The sequence below is a fragment of the Bufo bufo genome, chromosome 8 (assembly GCF_905171765.1).
Source record: "Bufo bufo chromosome 8, aBufBuf1.1, whole genome shotgun sequence".
Lineage (NCBI taxonomy): Eukaryota > Metazoa > Chordata > Amphibia > Anura > Bufonidae > Bufo > Bufo bufo.
The window spans coordinates 22158372-22174295 of record NC_053396.1 but is presented as its reverse complement, the minus strand read 5'-3'; the positions used below and the strand labels follow the sequence as shown (position 1 = coordinate 22174295).

Genomic DNA, 15924 nt, shown 5'->3' with positions numbered 1-15924 from the left:
AAACCCTTCCAGATTGTGGACCCATTCAAGTGAATGGGTCAGCATTCGTGATGCGGTGCACGAACGGCCAGTGCCCGTATATTGCAGACCCGCTGCTTGCGGGCCAACAACAGCTGTGTGCATGAGCCCTAATGGGTAAGCTCTGTGACCTCAGATGTCATTGTGCAGGGAGGGGAAGAAGCAGTCCCTTGTTATCTATATATAGAGAAAGGTGGTACCTGCCCTTGTGATGATGAGATGACTGCTGAGCAGTGATCACTATAGAACCTTGATTTAAACAATAGGTCATTTTCTGAGAGTAAATTCCCCAAATCTGTCTGCCAATGAACACAAAGGGGGAGATTTATAAAAAAAAAAACTGGTGTAAAGTAGAACAGGCTTAGTTGCCCATAGCAACCAATCAGATTCCGCCGTTCATTCTTCACAGCTACTTTGGAAGATGAAAGGGGAAATCCGATTGGTTGCTATGGGCAACTAAGCCAGTTCTACTTTACACCAGTTTGACAAATCTCATCCAAAGTGTTGATCTCCATTGTAAGGACTGGATTGGTTTTATTTTAAAAAGGTCGTAAAAGATGACAACTGATCTGTACAACATGTGTGTAAATAGGCAATTCTAATATGTTTAAAGGAGTTGGCCACCTTTTGGGGGTCCCTCCCTCCTGGACAGATCTGCAAAGAGAAGCATACATACCCGCTCCCTGCCGCTGGCCTCGGCTGCCTCACTTGGGTCTCCTGCTTTGACGCTGCTGCAGCCAATCACTGGCAGCAGTGTTGACCTGCCCCCTTTGCGTCAGGCCAACCGGTCATGTAATGTAAGGGGGCAGGTCACTGATGTGGCCAGTGATTGGCTTCAGCTGTGTCAAAGTGAATGTTGACAGCAGCAGACCCAGGGCCGGGGAGTGAAGGAGCGGAGACCCCTGCAGGTCAATAGTACAGTGTGTGTACATGAGGAATAACACTATTTCTGGTCACTATTTGACTCGTATCTGGCATTTTTTAGCAGTTTTCCTCTGTGCATGCTTTTCAAACATGGTTGGTGTAGATGAGCTCCCATCCAGTGCACACAGAAAGTAGATGATAATCTGCTTCCTAACCTTCTCTTACACAGAAGCAGCTCCAGGATGATGGAGGACATCACAGAGAGGTACAGACCTGTATGATTGTGAATAAAGCACTTGGATTGAGATATAAACTTCCTATTTTGCTGTATCAGTTTCTACTCTCCTCCACCCTCCTCTCTCCATCAACTTGTACTGACATATGTAATGTGATCCTTCTGTAAGCTGCTCCTCTCCTGGATGGATTCAAAGCAGATTTCAAAGAGAAAAGCATTTAACAAGGAGGGGGAGAGGAGGTAGACCGCTGATAACAGGAGAACTAGAGATTTTTCTTTGATAAGGCATATTGCAAAGTTTCTTATAGTCGCCTGTACTATTGATTTATTGAAAGTTGTGTAAAAAGTAAGTGATCACTTAACCTGTGTAGTGAAGCCTCTAGTATTACTGCAGGATACATCTGTACCATCCATACATCTGATTGATTAGAGCGGTAAACACGACCCATGTGTTGGCCACATCTCCTGGACTGACCGTGGCTTCCCTGACCAGAACCGAGTACGTCATAGTCATTTATGGTACAGTCAGTTCGGGTCAGTGGAGCCACAGTCGGTCCAGGAGATGGACGTCGAGTAGCAGCTTTCAATAGCAGATTATTATCAGTTTGCACTGAATACAAAAATAAGACCTTGTTCACATTGGGGTCATCTTTATTGATATGACCGTGGTCTGCCAGAGTCAGGATCTTGGATGTACAGGTCTGACCATGCTCCCTGGTGGTCTGACCACTGAGGTCAGGAGTCATTCAGCGGCTGGTGGTGTTGAACTGACTGTGGTAATGAGCGGTTGGGTTGTTGGTGTAGACCACTCTATCCAGGTACTCCAGGCTAGAAAAGAGCAAGAAATTACAATCAGCAACAATACTTGTAGACATTTTTATGCATTTTTTTTAATACATCTGTATACAGCTGGCCACTGCCCAAAAATATATATTTATTTATTATTTTAATATTGTGGCCGATATACAGTACAGACCAAAAGTTTGGACACACCTTCTCATTCAAAGAGTTTTCTTTATTTTCATGACTATGAAGGCATCAAAACTATGAATTAACACATGTGGAATTATATACATAACAAACAAGTGTGAAACAACTGAAAATATGTCATATTCTAGGTTCTTCAAAGTAGCCACCTTTTGCTTTGATTACTGCTTTGCACACTCTTGGCATTCTCTTGATGAGCTTCAAGAGGTAGTCCCCTGAAATGGTCTTCCAACAGTCTTGAAGGAGTTCCCAGAGATGTTTAGCACTTGTTGGCCCTTTTGCCTTCACTCTGCGGTCCAGCTCACCCCAAACCATCTCGATTGGGTTCAGGTCCGGTGACTGTGGAGGCCAGGTCATCTGGCGCAGCACCCTATCACTCTCCTTCATGGTCAAATAGCCCTTACTTTCAAAGTTTTCCCAATTTTTTGGCTGACTGACTGACCTTCATTTCTTAAAGTAATGATGGCCACTCGTTTTTCTTTACTTAGCTGCTTTTTTCTTGCCATAATACAAATTCTAACAGTCTATTCAGTAGGACTATCAGCTGTGTATCCACCTGACTTCTCCTCAATGGCACTGATGGTCCCAACCCCATTTATAAGGCAAGAAATCCCACTTATTAAACCTGACAGGGCACACCTGTGAAGTGAAAACCATTTCAGGGGACTACCTCTTGAAGCTCATCAAGAGAATGCCAAGAGTGTGCAAAGCAGTAATCAAAGCAAAAGGTGGCTACTTTGAAGAACCTAGAATATGACATATTTTCAGTTGTTTCACACTTGTTTGTTATGTATATAATTCCACATGTGTTAATTCATAGTTTTGATGCCTTCAGTGTGAATCTACAATTTTCATAGTCATGAAAATAAAGAAAACTCTTTGAATGAGAAGGTGTGTCCAAACTTTTGGTCTGTACTGTATACAACTGTATGGCTGTACAGCGGCATACGTCAGGATATCTTCCTGGTACAGGCTGGAATGCAGTGTGCATAGAGCCCAAGAAAGTCAATACAAACAGGGTCAGACTGGGAACAAAGTGGCCCTGGAAAAAAACTTAAAAGTAGCTACAAACTGAAAGAAGGTGGGGCAATGCAAGTAGGCAGCGCCAGAAATACTACAGTGTAGCACAATATACTGCCCCAGCAGAACCAAATACCACAGTGCAGCACAATATACTGCCCCAGCAGAACCAAATATCAGTGCAGCACAATATACTGCACTTGCAGAACCAAATACCACAGTGTAACACAAAATACTGCCACCCCCGCAGCAGTATTCAAATGTATCACTGTCCCAAGAACATACATTTAGGAGGGCATCGGTCGCCAGCGGCCAGGTGCATAAGTACCTGATGCTCCTAGTGTTAATTAATGCTGAAAGCATCAGCTCGTTATGTACTCAGCTGGCGGTGTGAGTAAAGCTTGGACGCCCCCCTTCCTTGTAGGGTCTATGGCCAGTCCACCCCTGAATACAAACCTGACACATGGCACCACCTAAACATACTCATGACATACTCACTGCGCCCGCTGCTCTCTGCTGAGCTGCTGGTTATACCCATCCAGCCTCTTCCTCATCTCTTTGCCGATTTCCTGCTCTTCTTGTTCTAAATTCATTGCGGCGCGCGCAGCCAGCGTCCTCTGCCTGTCCCACTCCATGTTCTGCTGCTTCTCCTCCTCCTTCAGCCTCTGAGAACATCAACATTGGACAAGGGTTGCATGATCCACCACCGTCTCATCTGTACTGTTAGACTAGGCAATGGCATAAATGATAGTTCCCTACAGTGTTGCCCGGGACGATCCTCGTTCCTTGTGTCCCCCCACACAGATGAGCTTCCTATGTGTGTTGGTGTCCTCAGACTGTAACCCAAAGAGGACCTCTCTCCTCACCTGACAGGTTTTAGTAACTATGTGCATCCCCCATGTAATAACAGCTGGAGCATCTATTTTTATGACTATGTTGTGCCATTCCTCTATTATTCCTGCTTACTACTCGGGGGGTCACTGCACAGTCTGACACTGCCGGCACTGATTGGATGGTGTCAGACTGTGCAGGGACCCCCCCCCCCAACGGGTAACACCTATATGGACCTTCACTGCAAACTGCTAGTAATCCATTCATAACTTCTAGTGGGAATAATAGATGAATGGTACATCATAGAGCCGGGGTGGGGACACTTTTTGCCTCCGAGGGCCATTTGGATATTTGTAACATCCTTCGCTGGCCATACAAAATTCTCAACTTAAAAATTTGACTGCTATATTTGGTCAAACATATAAGTGACTTAGGGGTAAGTTACAGAAATTGCGCTTTAATTTAAAAAAATCTAGAGCGCTGTATTTTTGCAGCCAAAAGTGGCGCCTGCACTAAATATATATATATATATATTACATATAGTACAGGCGCCACTTTGACCAAACATAGCAGTCTAATTTTTAAGTTCAGAATATTATAGGGGTCCCTTTCTCAGCCTCCGATCAGCCCCCCATCAGATCCTCCAGCCTCAGAACAGACCCCCCCATCCCTGAAATATAAAGATTCTCCCCTTCGGTCGGGGTATAAAATGGATCTACTTGAAGGGACTGACCAGCAGTGTAGCTCCCTGGTGATCAGATGATATCGGTGGAGGAAGGTGGGACTACCAGTACCATGCAGATACAGGGGTCACTCCTGGGGCACTATGCTCTGACTAATAGGGGGCCATAACTTTTCACATTTTCCAAAGCTGTATGAGGCTTATTTTTTATGAGCTTATTTTTTGGGGTAGATGTAATGTACTGACAAACGTACATGTCCTAAGGTTTTGATTGGTGGGGGTCGGGGCACGGGGAGAGAGAAGGTCTCGCCTACTGCGCTCTGTCTCCTTACTGCAGGAGATGGAATTGAGACAGCCCCGAGTCTTTCTATTCAGTCAGCGAGGAGAGAGAGCGCCAGACCCCAAGAGATCAAAGCCATTGATATGTCACTATGAGTCTGTCTATGTAGTGCATCTAGCAGGTGTACTAAGTAAGATGGCAGGTTTCGGGGGGCCCCTGCTGTAGTGACAACCCACTGTACGCCAAAAATGTCGCAGAGCATTCGGATGGGTTGACAAAGGTAGCCCCCCTCTCCCCGTCTAACCACTTAGATGCCACGGGCCCCAGCATCTATGGAGTTAAACTACTTTGGCTACGTTCACACTTGCGTTGTTAATTCCGGTACTGAGATCCGGCAGAGGACCTCAATACTAAAATTAAAATGATCCGTTTTGCACATCAGGATACATCCGTTCTGTTAGAATGCGGTTGTGTGAAATCAAAATGGAAAAAAAACGGATCAGTCACTCTATACCGGAATTAAAGGGATCCGTATTGGTTTTGCACATCAGGATGCATCCGTTCCGTTAAGATGCGGTTGTGTGAAATCAAAACAGAAAAAAACCGGATCAGTCACTAAATACATTAAAAGTCACTGGGTGACAGATCTGGTTTTCAGGCCTTTCAGTCACCATTGACTTACATTGTGACGGATCATTTTTTTTTTTTTTCTTCCATTTTTATGACTGGACACAAAACCGCAGCTTGCAGCGGTTTTGTGTCCGGTCACAAAACGGAAAGCTGACGGAACGGAAGACGTCCTGATGCATCCTGAGCAGATCTCTTTCCATTCAGAATGCACAAGGCCTAAACAGAAACGTTTTTTTCTCCGGTATTGAGATCCTCTGCCGGATCTCAATCCCGGAAAACAACAACAACGCAAGTGTGAAAGTAGCCTAATATAGGAGTAATGTCTGAGGAGCCCGGCTCTGTATATCAGCTGCACCCCCCTGCCTCTGATCTCGTGGGTACTCACAAGATCATTGTGACAGAGTGTGAATAAGCCCTCGTCACGTAACGCAAAGGGGTTAAAAGTAGGGGATCTCAGCGCAAACACTGTTGGCACATGGCCAGGAGATGCAGTCAATGTCCAATCGGTGGTCTCCCTCCACCTCACTTCATGCGACTTCTATGCCGGGAAAAGTATAACCGGCGCTTCAAAAATATGGCTCTCCTCCTAAACACCATATTTGTCAATGTATTCAGACCAGAAAACTGGCATAAATACATTGGTAAATTTCCTGCTTCCCTTTACATGTTACAAAGCTGGTTTCCTGCAGCCACCACTAGGGGGAGCAGTTTATATGGTTAACTATATTCTTGAATAGAAGCTGTAATCATGATCCCCCCCTAGTGGAGGCTGCATGGAAGTGCAGTGTTTTCACACTGGCAACAGAAGGAGAAGTTGAGCACCGGGCCCCTCTGCTGCCCCCGGCAGTCGCGTGGTCTGCCTCCATTGAAGGTACCCCATTGGCCCAATCTAACCTGAAGGTCTCATACTCTTGTAGTACTACAACTCCATGTGTGCCAGACAGCCAATGCCTAAAGTATGATCCTAAATAGATTGTTAAACCAGTGTCAGTAGATTTGAGGGCATTCTGGAGGTAGTAGTCCCACAATAACTGGAGGGTAAAGGGTTGCAGAGCTGAGTTATCGGAAGCTGGGTGGGATTTTTGATACAGTACCTGCTTCTCTTGGCATTGCCGCTTCTGAGTATCTAAGATGGCTTTGAGCTGCTCAGGGCTCATACCCTTCCAACGATCCGGCACCACACGATGCGGCCCAAAGATGCTGACTGCCGCCGCGGGATTCTCCGTCAGTATGTCTCCTGTCAGGTGGTTGTAAATCTCTGCAAAATTATTATCTTCTTCCTGCTGCTTCTGCAGTCTCCAGCGCTCGGACGCCTCCATGGCCTGGGCCAAGAACAGAGATGGTGGTCACGACAAGCCATAGAACATCTCAATTGTCAATGACCATAAGAAATATCTGGATGACTTACCAAGGCCTGATTCAAACTAGTGGTGGCCATGTCCACTGCCTTCCGGCACTCTTCTTCCATCATGCTGAGGTGTTGCGCTCTCTCGTCCTGCTCCACTCTCTTGAGGTCATATAAAGTATCTGCAGGAAGAATAACCAGATCTGTTATCGGAGGGTATCAGGCCTGAATTAAAGGGGTTGACCACTTTATTTAGTACAACTTCTGCCCCCTACCCCCTTGGTTGGCCATCCTCTGGTCCATAAAATGGCTGCATGTGACCCAACACGTCGTCATGGATACAGGGAGCTCGACTCGAAGGCAGGTGCACTGTGCTTCAATGGAGGAGGCATGACGACGTGTTGGTCACATGCCCCTCCATCTGCAGCCATGGATCGGTCAGGGGGTGTTAAAGGGCCACAGCAAAAAATTACTACAAAGAGTGTCTCTCACTCTGGAGGACCCGCAGTGCAAACTCTGGGCTGAGGCCCCATTCTCATGCCGGCAGCGCTGCTGGAGGGCCTGTGGAGAGTAAAGACATCTATGATGCGTCTTGGGCCCCCTTCCATCTCTGGGAACCTCAGTCAGCGCTCAACTTGAGCACTGCCTAAGTGAGGGCCCAGATGGGGAGGGGGCCTAAGGAGCATCAGACATGGGCCCTCCAGGTGGAGCTTCAAGCGTCCCTGCAACCGGGATTGTTTACGCCCCCAAGGACCAGGCATCTACACTGACTGCCCATTCTTTTATATAACTGTGTAGTACCTCATTTCTCCTGTGGTGGCACTGCAGGAGAATTAAACACTTGCTGACGGGTTCCGCCACAACTTATATCTGGGGGTCCTAGAAGGGTGGCACTCTATGATCTGTATATTTTTTAGGAAACCCTTCTGAAAAAATGGGCCTTAAAGGAAAGTCTATCAGCAGGCTACAGGGTGATGCTGGATGGGTGGGCCTCAAACTGGGCTTAGAAACCAATCACAGCACAACTTTCGTTTCTTAAAGGGGTTCTCCGTGAAAAATTAGAAAAAAAAACAACCGTCTTTATAATTTATAAATAGAGCATGCTCATGGCTGCTTCATAAGAAACACAGAGTAGGGGGCACGCCACTGTGATTAAAGGACATGACGTAAATAAAAGGGGGCATGTCTAGCCCACACCACACAACCTATTCTCCCACATCTCTTGCAGAGTTGCCCTTTTACGGTTACACCATCTTCCTTGGTTGCTGACCTGCATACTTTTGCTGTGCTTCACTCCTCTTCCTCTCCTCTATCTGCCCCGTCAGCCATTTTTTGGTCATATCAGTCTGCAGCTCTCTCCGCTTCTCCTCATTCAGGTCTTCACCGGCAAACTTCTGCAAGCTGGCAGGTCCACATCTGGGGTCGTCGTCGCTGACTCTGGCAGGCCTGTCCTTTTTCAGTGCGTCTGGATCATAAAGGTCAAACTCTCTGCGGGTCTCGGACTTCTGATTTTGTGCCCTGTAATTCTGCACAGCTTGGTCCAGGCCTTGAGACAGCTGACGCTCTCTCTGCTCCAGCATCAGAGCGATTTTATCGTATTGTTCTCTGTCTGCATCTGTGGGTTCATGAACAGAACAAAGAGTTAAAGGCTATGGACACTTTTGGGGGCATTTTTTTTATTATTGCTTTGTAGTCATTTTGAGCTAAATATAATTTATTTAATTGCTCTTTATTAAAAATGTTGAACCCCTTTCTCTGTACAGCCTTGAGATTCTCTAGTAGCAGGTTCTGTATTTTTACTGTGTTCCGTCAGGCAGCTCAGCTGATGGCTCTCTGACCTTATAAACACTCATTATAGCTTCATTGTTATTTTACTGATAAGGGTGCGGCTTAAATTAGTGTTTTTGAGCTTCTAGAAATTTAGAGATAAAAGGTTATTAGATGACCGTCACAAACTTCAAGTACCATTCTCACAGCTAGACAAACAGTTAACCCTTTATGACAAAGCTGCTGAATATTTTTAATAAAGACCAATTGAAAAAAAATGATTTTAAACCCAAAATGAGTAAAATGCAGTCATAAAAAAAAAAATTGCCCCCGAAGGTGAACATAGTCTTTTAAAGTGTCACTAACCTTTCAAAAAAGTTATGTCATAGGGACGTATCAAAAGTTTTGATCGGTGGGGATCTGAGCGTTGAGCATATCAGGTTCTCTCTTCTCGCTATAGAAGACGGAATCGGGACAGGCCCATAGACCTCTATGTAGCCCGTCTACAACGAGGAGAGAGAGCGTTATACCTGAGAGCTTCTCTCTCCTCGTTGTCAGACCTCCACCAATCAAAACTTTTGATATGTCTCCATAACCTATAACAAGGTTTTGGAAAAATCAGTGACGCCTTAAAGGGATTGTCCTTACAAAGACACCCCGATATTTAAAGATGGCGCCCCGATGATCATCCGGGAAAATGTCATTATTATGTGCAGGCTCCTATTACCGCACTTTAGACACAGAGATTTCATAGTTGTCTGTTAAAGAGTTAGTTTTTTTTGCACGGAATCAGGAAAACATGGCGGCTTTCTTCTGGAAACGGCGCCTCTCTTGTCCGTAGGCTGTTGTCTTGGTACTGCAGCCCAGCCACATACAGTTCAATGGAGCGGAGCTGCAATAGCACACGCGACCGGTGGACCGGACGGTCAGCCATGTTTTTCTAATCTCACGCTCGACCTTTAAACAAGCAACTACAGTCATGAGCGCCCCCTATACAAAAATGCTAAGTGCTGCACCCTCCATATCTAGTTTGGAGGCTGTACCTGCTGGAGTAAAGGGTTTTTCCAAAAGTGTAATATTGAGGGCCTATCCTCATGAATGATAGGTCATCAATATCTGATCGGTAGGGGTCCAACTCCCAGCATCCCCCATGATCAACTGTTTCAAGAGGCTGGTGAGCGCTGAGGCTTCTTCTTAGGCCAGTGACGTCATGTTCATCGGTCACATGACCTAGGCGCAGCTCACTCCCATTCAAGTGAATGGGCTTCAGATGCAATACCAAGCACGGCCACTATACAATGAACGGTGCTGTGCTTGGTAAGCTGTGAGGAGGCTGCAGCTCTCACCGGAGCATCACTGCCTCTTTAAACAGCTGATCAGTGGGGTTGTCGGGTGTCGGACCCCCATGAATCAGATATTGAGGGTGTAAAGGTAGCAGTCACAACCGGGCAGTGGTCCCTGAGGTGGCACAAAGGCGCCAGTATCCTAGATGGCACAAGGTAGGTGTGGGGCCCTATTACAGATTTTACAAGGGGCCCGGAAGCTTCATGTGATGCCTCTGGCCATGCAATGTATCACTATAGGACAGGGATCAGCAACCTTCGGCACTCCAGCTGCTGTGAAACTACAACTCCCAGCATGCACACTTACTCAGCTGTATTTGTGACTCCCAGGGAAGTGACAGGAGGATTCTGGGAGTTGTAGTTTCAGAACAGCTGGAGGTTGCTGATCCCTGCTATAGGACACTTGATTCAAGAGTCAGGCGTCCTTACCAAATGCCTCCTCCCGCAACTTCTCCGTCTTCTCCATTGTCTTCCTTTCCTCCACCTGCTTCTCCAGTGCGGCCACATCAACCTGCACAAGAAGGGTATTAACATATGACGTCATCAGAGACCTGCAGGCAATGGCGGATTATATTAGGGGCGTTTGGGTTGGCCCAAAATCAGTGAGGGGCCCATTGCCGCCCCAAACGCACAGATGCCATTACATATTCATATTTTTGCTTGTCAACACAGAGGGCTCCGAGCGGAAGCAGCGAGGGGGGGGGACTCGCTTCACTGCATCTCCTCCAATCACATTGCAGCTGAGTCCCTGCCATACCCGCCACTCTCTGAAGTCCTCAGTGGAAGTCGCCAGGGCTGCCAGCACCTCAAGATCCGTGATGAACGGCCCCCGCTAACTGCTCAGCCACTCCTGGGCACGGTGCCCGGCTCACACACCGCCAGTGACTGTAGATGACCTGGCTCCACCAATCAGGAGCTGGGGGCGTGTCTGAGAGGATCCCGCTCTGCTTTCGGTGCCCACCTTGTGACGGAGTGGTGAGTACCAGCTTGCTGACAGTTTTATTTTATTTTTACTTTTTAACAAGTATGTACAGTTTGTAAAAGTTTTATTTTTATTTTAAACAGATGATCCTGACACCGGGCTGCACGATTTCGCGGCTGTCCCGGTGTCAGGAATATATACCGCGTGCTTCTCGTGATTTATACTTCTTCCACAGTTTCTTCTAAGGAGAGTCGTTACTGAAAGGGGTCAGCGAGCCTGGACTTTAGCGGATAAGGAGCCGCTCAGTGACGTGTCATCGTCCGGCCGTCTCTTCATAGGAGACATGACTGTGCATCAGGTGGAAATCCTAAGGCCTCATGCACACAAACGTATTTTCTTTCCGTGTCCGTTCCGTTTTTTTTTTTTTGCGTGGACCGTCTACAGAACCACTAATTTCAATGGGTCCGCAAAAAAAAAAACGGAAGTTACTCTGTGTGCATTCCGTTTCCGTATGTCCGTATTTCCGTTCCGCAAAAAAAAAATAGAACATGTCCTATTATTGTCCGCATTACTGACAAGGATAGGACTGTTCTATTAGGGGCCAGATGTTCCGTTCTGCAAAATACGGAATGCACACGGACGTCATCCGATTTTTGCAAACCGCAAATCACATACGGTCGTGTGCATGAGGCCTAATCCACAGTGCGCAGCGCTCCTTCCTTTTCTGCTGCAGATATAGAAGTTGTAGTTCAATGTCTGGGGGGGGGGGGGGGGGGGTCACAGTCTGATCTGTGTCCTGACAATGATGTCATTTACCCCCCCATATCTGTGGGGTGATACACTTTATATCGCATACTGTTGTCTGCTATATACGGTATACTGAGCGGTGTTATAGTATATAATGTATCCTATGGGGTGTTGTATACTATGCACTAGTGTTATACTATACAGGGTATATTTTGGAGTTATATAGTACTGACTGTAGGTGTCGTATACTGTAGACTATGGGTTGTGTACCATGCACTCTTAGGGGATGGGGGTGTTATACTGTAAATGTGGCATAGTTTTCATTAATATATACAAAATATATATATATACAGTGGGGGAAATAATTATTTGACCCCTCACACATTTTGTAAGTTTGTCCAATGACAAAGAAATGAAAAGTCTCAGAACAGTATCATTTCAATGGTAGGTTTATTGTAACAGTGGCAGATAGCACATCAAAAGGAAATCGAAAAAATAACTTTAAATAAAAGATAGCAACTGATTTGCATTTCATTGAGTGAAATAAGTATTTGAACCCCTACCAACCATTAAGAGTTCTGGCTCCCACAGAGTGGTTAGACACTTCTACTCAATTAGTCACCCTCATTAAGGACACCTGTCTTAACTAGTCACCTGTATAAAAGACACCTGTCCACAGAATCAATCAATCAAGCAGACTCCAAACTCTCCAACATGGGAAAGACCAAAGAGCTGTCCAAGGATGTCAGAGACAAAATTGTAGACCTGCACAAGGCTGAATGGGCTACAAAACCATTAGCAAGAAGCTGGGAGAGAAGGTGACAACTGTTGGTGCGATTGTTCGAAAATGGAAGGAGCACAAAATGACCATCAATCGACCTCGCTCTGGGGCTCCACGCAAGATCTCACCTCGTGGGGTGTCAATGGTTCTGAGAAAGGTGAAAAAGCATCCTAGAACTACACGGGAGGAGTTAGTTAATGACCTCAAATTAGCAGGGACCACAGTCACCAAGAAAACCATTGGAAACACATTACACCGCAATGGATTAAAATCCTGCAGGGCTCGCAAGGTCCCCCTGCTCAGGAAGGCACATGTGCAGGCCCGTCTGAAGTTTGCCAATGAACACCTGAATGATTCAGAGAGTGACTGGGAGAAGGTGCTGTGGTCTGATGAGACCAAAATAGAGCTCTTTGGCATTAACTCAACTCGCTGTGTTTGGAGGAAGAAAAATGCTGCCTATGACCCCCAAAACACCGTCCCCACCGTCAAGCATGGGGGTGGAAACATTTTGCTTTGGGGGTGTTTTTCTGCTAAGGGCACAGGACAACTTATTCGCATAAACGGGAAAATGGACGGAGCCATGTATCGTGAAATCCTGAGCGACAACCTCCTTCCCTCTGCCAGGAAACTGAAAATGGGTCGTGGATGGGTGTTCCAGCACGACAATGACCCAAAACATACAGCAAAGGCAACAAAGGAGTGGCTCAAGAAGAAGCACATTAAGGTCATGGAGTGGCCTAGTCAGTCTCCGGACCTTAATCCAATCGAAAACCTATGGAGGGAGCTCAAGCTCAGAGTTGCACAGAGACAGCCTCGAAACCTTAGGATTTAGAGATGATCTGCAAAGAGGAGTGGACCAACATTCCTCCTAAAATGTGCGCAAACTTGGTCATCAATTACAAGAAACGTTTGACCTCTGTGCTTGCAAACAAGGGTTTTTCCACCAAGTATTAAGTCTTTTTTTGTTAGAGGGTTCAAATACTTATTTCACTCAATGAAATGCAAATCAGTTGCTATCTTTTATTTAAAGTTATTTTTTCGATTTTCCTTTTGATGTGCTATCTGCCACTGTTACAATAAACCTACCATTGAAATGATACTGTTCTGAGACTTTTCATTTCTTTGTCATTGGACAAACTTACAAAATCAGTGAGGGGTCAAATAATTATTTCCCCCACTGTATATATACACATGGGGCGGAACATGAACAGGGGATGGTGGTAGTGCGGGGGCGATGGGGGGTTAATGAAGGGAGGGGGTCCAGGATGGGTAAACAGCCTCGGGCCTATGATACACTTAATCCGCCGCTGCCTGCAGGACCCTCAGGACGTACCCCCATTGTCCGAACTTTGGCGTTGAATATTCGGCTCTGTCTTTGCTGCTCTCTGTTTCTTCGCCTTTCGATGGCAGCGACTTCCTTCAGGTCTATGGGGAGATCCAACTTGTACATGGCTGCAGAAGGAGATGACACCTGATGGTATCGACAAATTAGAAGGACACGTCAATGTATACTGAGCAGTGTAGAACTACAAGGCTCAGCACTCTTATTCCAGAAGTCATATGCAACTACAAGCCCAAGCATGCATGCTCCTCACCTGTTAAGGAACTACAATCCTCAACATGTCTGCTCCACATCTAATATGGAACTACAATCTTTAGCATATCTACTCTGCACCTGATGAAGAACTATAATCCTCAGCATGTCTACTCCATACCTGATGTGGAACTACAAGCCTCAGCATACCTACTCTGTACCTGATGTGGAACTAAAAGCCTCAGCATACCTACTCTGTACCTGATGTGGAACTACAAGCCTCAGCATACCTACTCTGTACCTGATGTGGAACTACAAGCCTCAGCATACCTACTCTGTACCTGATGTGGAACTACAAGCCTCAGCATACCTACTCTGTACCTGATGTGGAACTACAAGCCTCAGCATACCTACTCCATACCTGATGTGGAACTACAAGCCTCAGCATACCTACTCCATACCTGATGTGGAACTACAAGCCTCAGCATACCTACTCTGTACCTGATGTGGAACTAAAAGCCTCAGCATACCTACTCTGTACCTGATGTGGAACTACAAGCCTCAGCATACCTACTCTGTACCTGATGTGGAACTACAAGCCTCAGCATACCTACTCTGTACCTGATGTGGAACTACAAGCCTCAGCATACCTACTCTGTACCTGATGTGGAACTACAAGCCTCAGCATACCTACTCCATACCTGATGTGGAACTACAAGCCTCAGCATACCTACTCCATACCTGATGTGGAACTACAAGCCTCAGCATACCTACTCTGTACCTGAGGTGGAACTACAAGCCTCAGTGCAATGAGCAGGACCGTGGTACGGTGGCCAATTATGCAGTGGGTCAGGATAAGTGTATAAAAGTCTATGGTTTGTTTGTGACTCCAATTGCAGTTTGCGCAGGGTACTGTTGCAGGGCCCTTTAAGATGTTGTAACTCACGTACCAGGTGAGGAATGCCAGAGGGGGGTAATGTCTCTGTGTAATGTCAACGGTGTCTCCTACCTGGGTACGGCTGGACTCCTGAATCCTGGCTCACTTGCAATAAATTGAGTGTTGTTAGTAGGAGTAATTGAGGAACTTTGGTAATAAGGAATGAGATCCAGACTGGTAATATAATCCAACTTGTCTTTACTGAATGGCAGCATAAATCCATACAAGATACAGCATTAGCCTTGGGTCCCAGCAGGTATTGGCAATATGTGGCAGGAATCTATATGTATTCTGCTTCTTATCATATGCCTAGTGAATCTGGCAGGTATCTGTCTTCTGCTTGGTATGGGACTGACTAGCTGAGGAGGAATTTGGCTTCTCCTGGTCTCTGGATCTGTACTCACAGCTTGGCCACAGGGAATGCTCTTCCTGGAGGACTGGAGGTGCTGCTTGCTTTCTACCAGCACTGAGGCTGATGGCTCAGTCTGGGAATGGTGATCTTGGGCCTCAGCCGAGGCTGGCTCCAAGGTTGGGATCCCTGTAACTGGGAGCTCCTACCAACACAGCCTTCCCCTAGCGGGGGTGGCTGGTACACTAACTAGAACTTTCCTTCCTCCACATGAGACAGGACATGGGCCAGCCCACTTCTGCTCAAAGAAGGTGGAGACTAGACTGGAATGTACTATTCCAGTCCAGAAACACTAAACTGGCTAAGGTCCTGCTACATACTGCTGCCACCTGCTGGTGTACATGGAAATTACAGCATAATATATAAAACAGGCCTAGAAAATACATATAATTAAGAATGCAGTGTTAGATTACACAAGATGACAATACACATACACCTAACATGTTGTAGCGGGGAGAAAGAGTTTAGTAACATAACTCTGGGATGTTATCTCAGCATACCTACTCTGTACCTGATGTGGAACTACAAGCCTCAGCATACCTACTCTATACCTGATGAAGAACTACAAGCCTCAGCATACCTACTCTGCACC

At 46.2% G+C, this 15924-nt stretch overlaps 1 protein-coding gene across 1 annotated transcript; it reads right to left on the bottom strand.

Annotated features, from left to right (window-relative positions):
• Nucleotides 1-1763: 1763 nt before the first annotated feature.
• On the bottom strand, nt 1764-13925 carry LOC121009151 (RIB43A-like with coiled-coils protein 2). Its single transcript, XM_040442051.1, has 7 exons — nt 13786-13925; nt 10432-10513; nt 8163-8507; nt 6956-7074; nt 6642-6869; nt 3623-3789; nt 1764-1945 (listed from the first exon to the last, which is right to left on the bottom strand). The coding sequence occupies exons 1-7, from the start codon at nt 13900-13902 to the stop codon at nt 1864-1866; spliced, it is 1140 nt and encodes a 379-aa protein (XP_040297985.1). The 5' UTR covers nt 13903-13925; the 3' UTR covers nt 1764-1863.
• Between the last annotated feature and the right edge of the window lie 1999 nt (nt 13926-15924).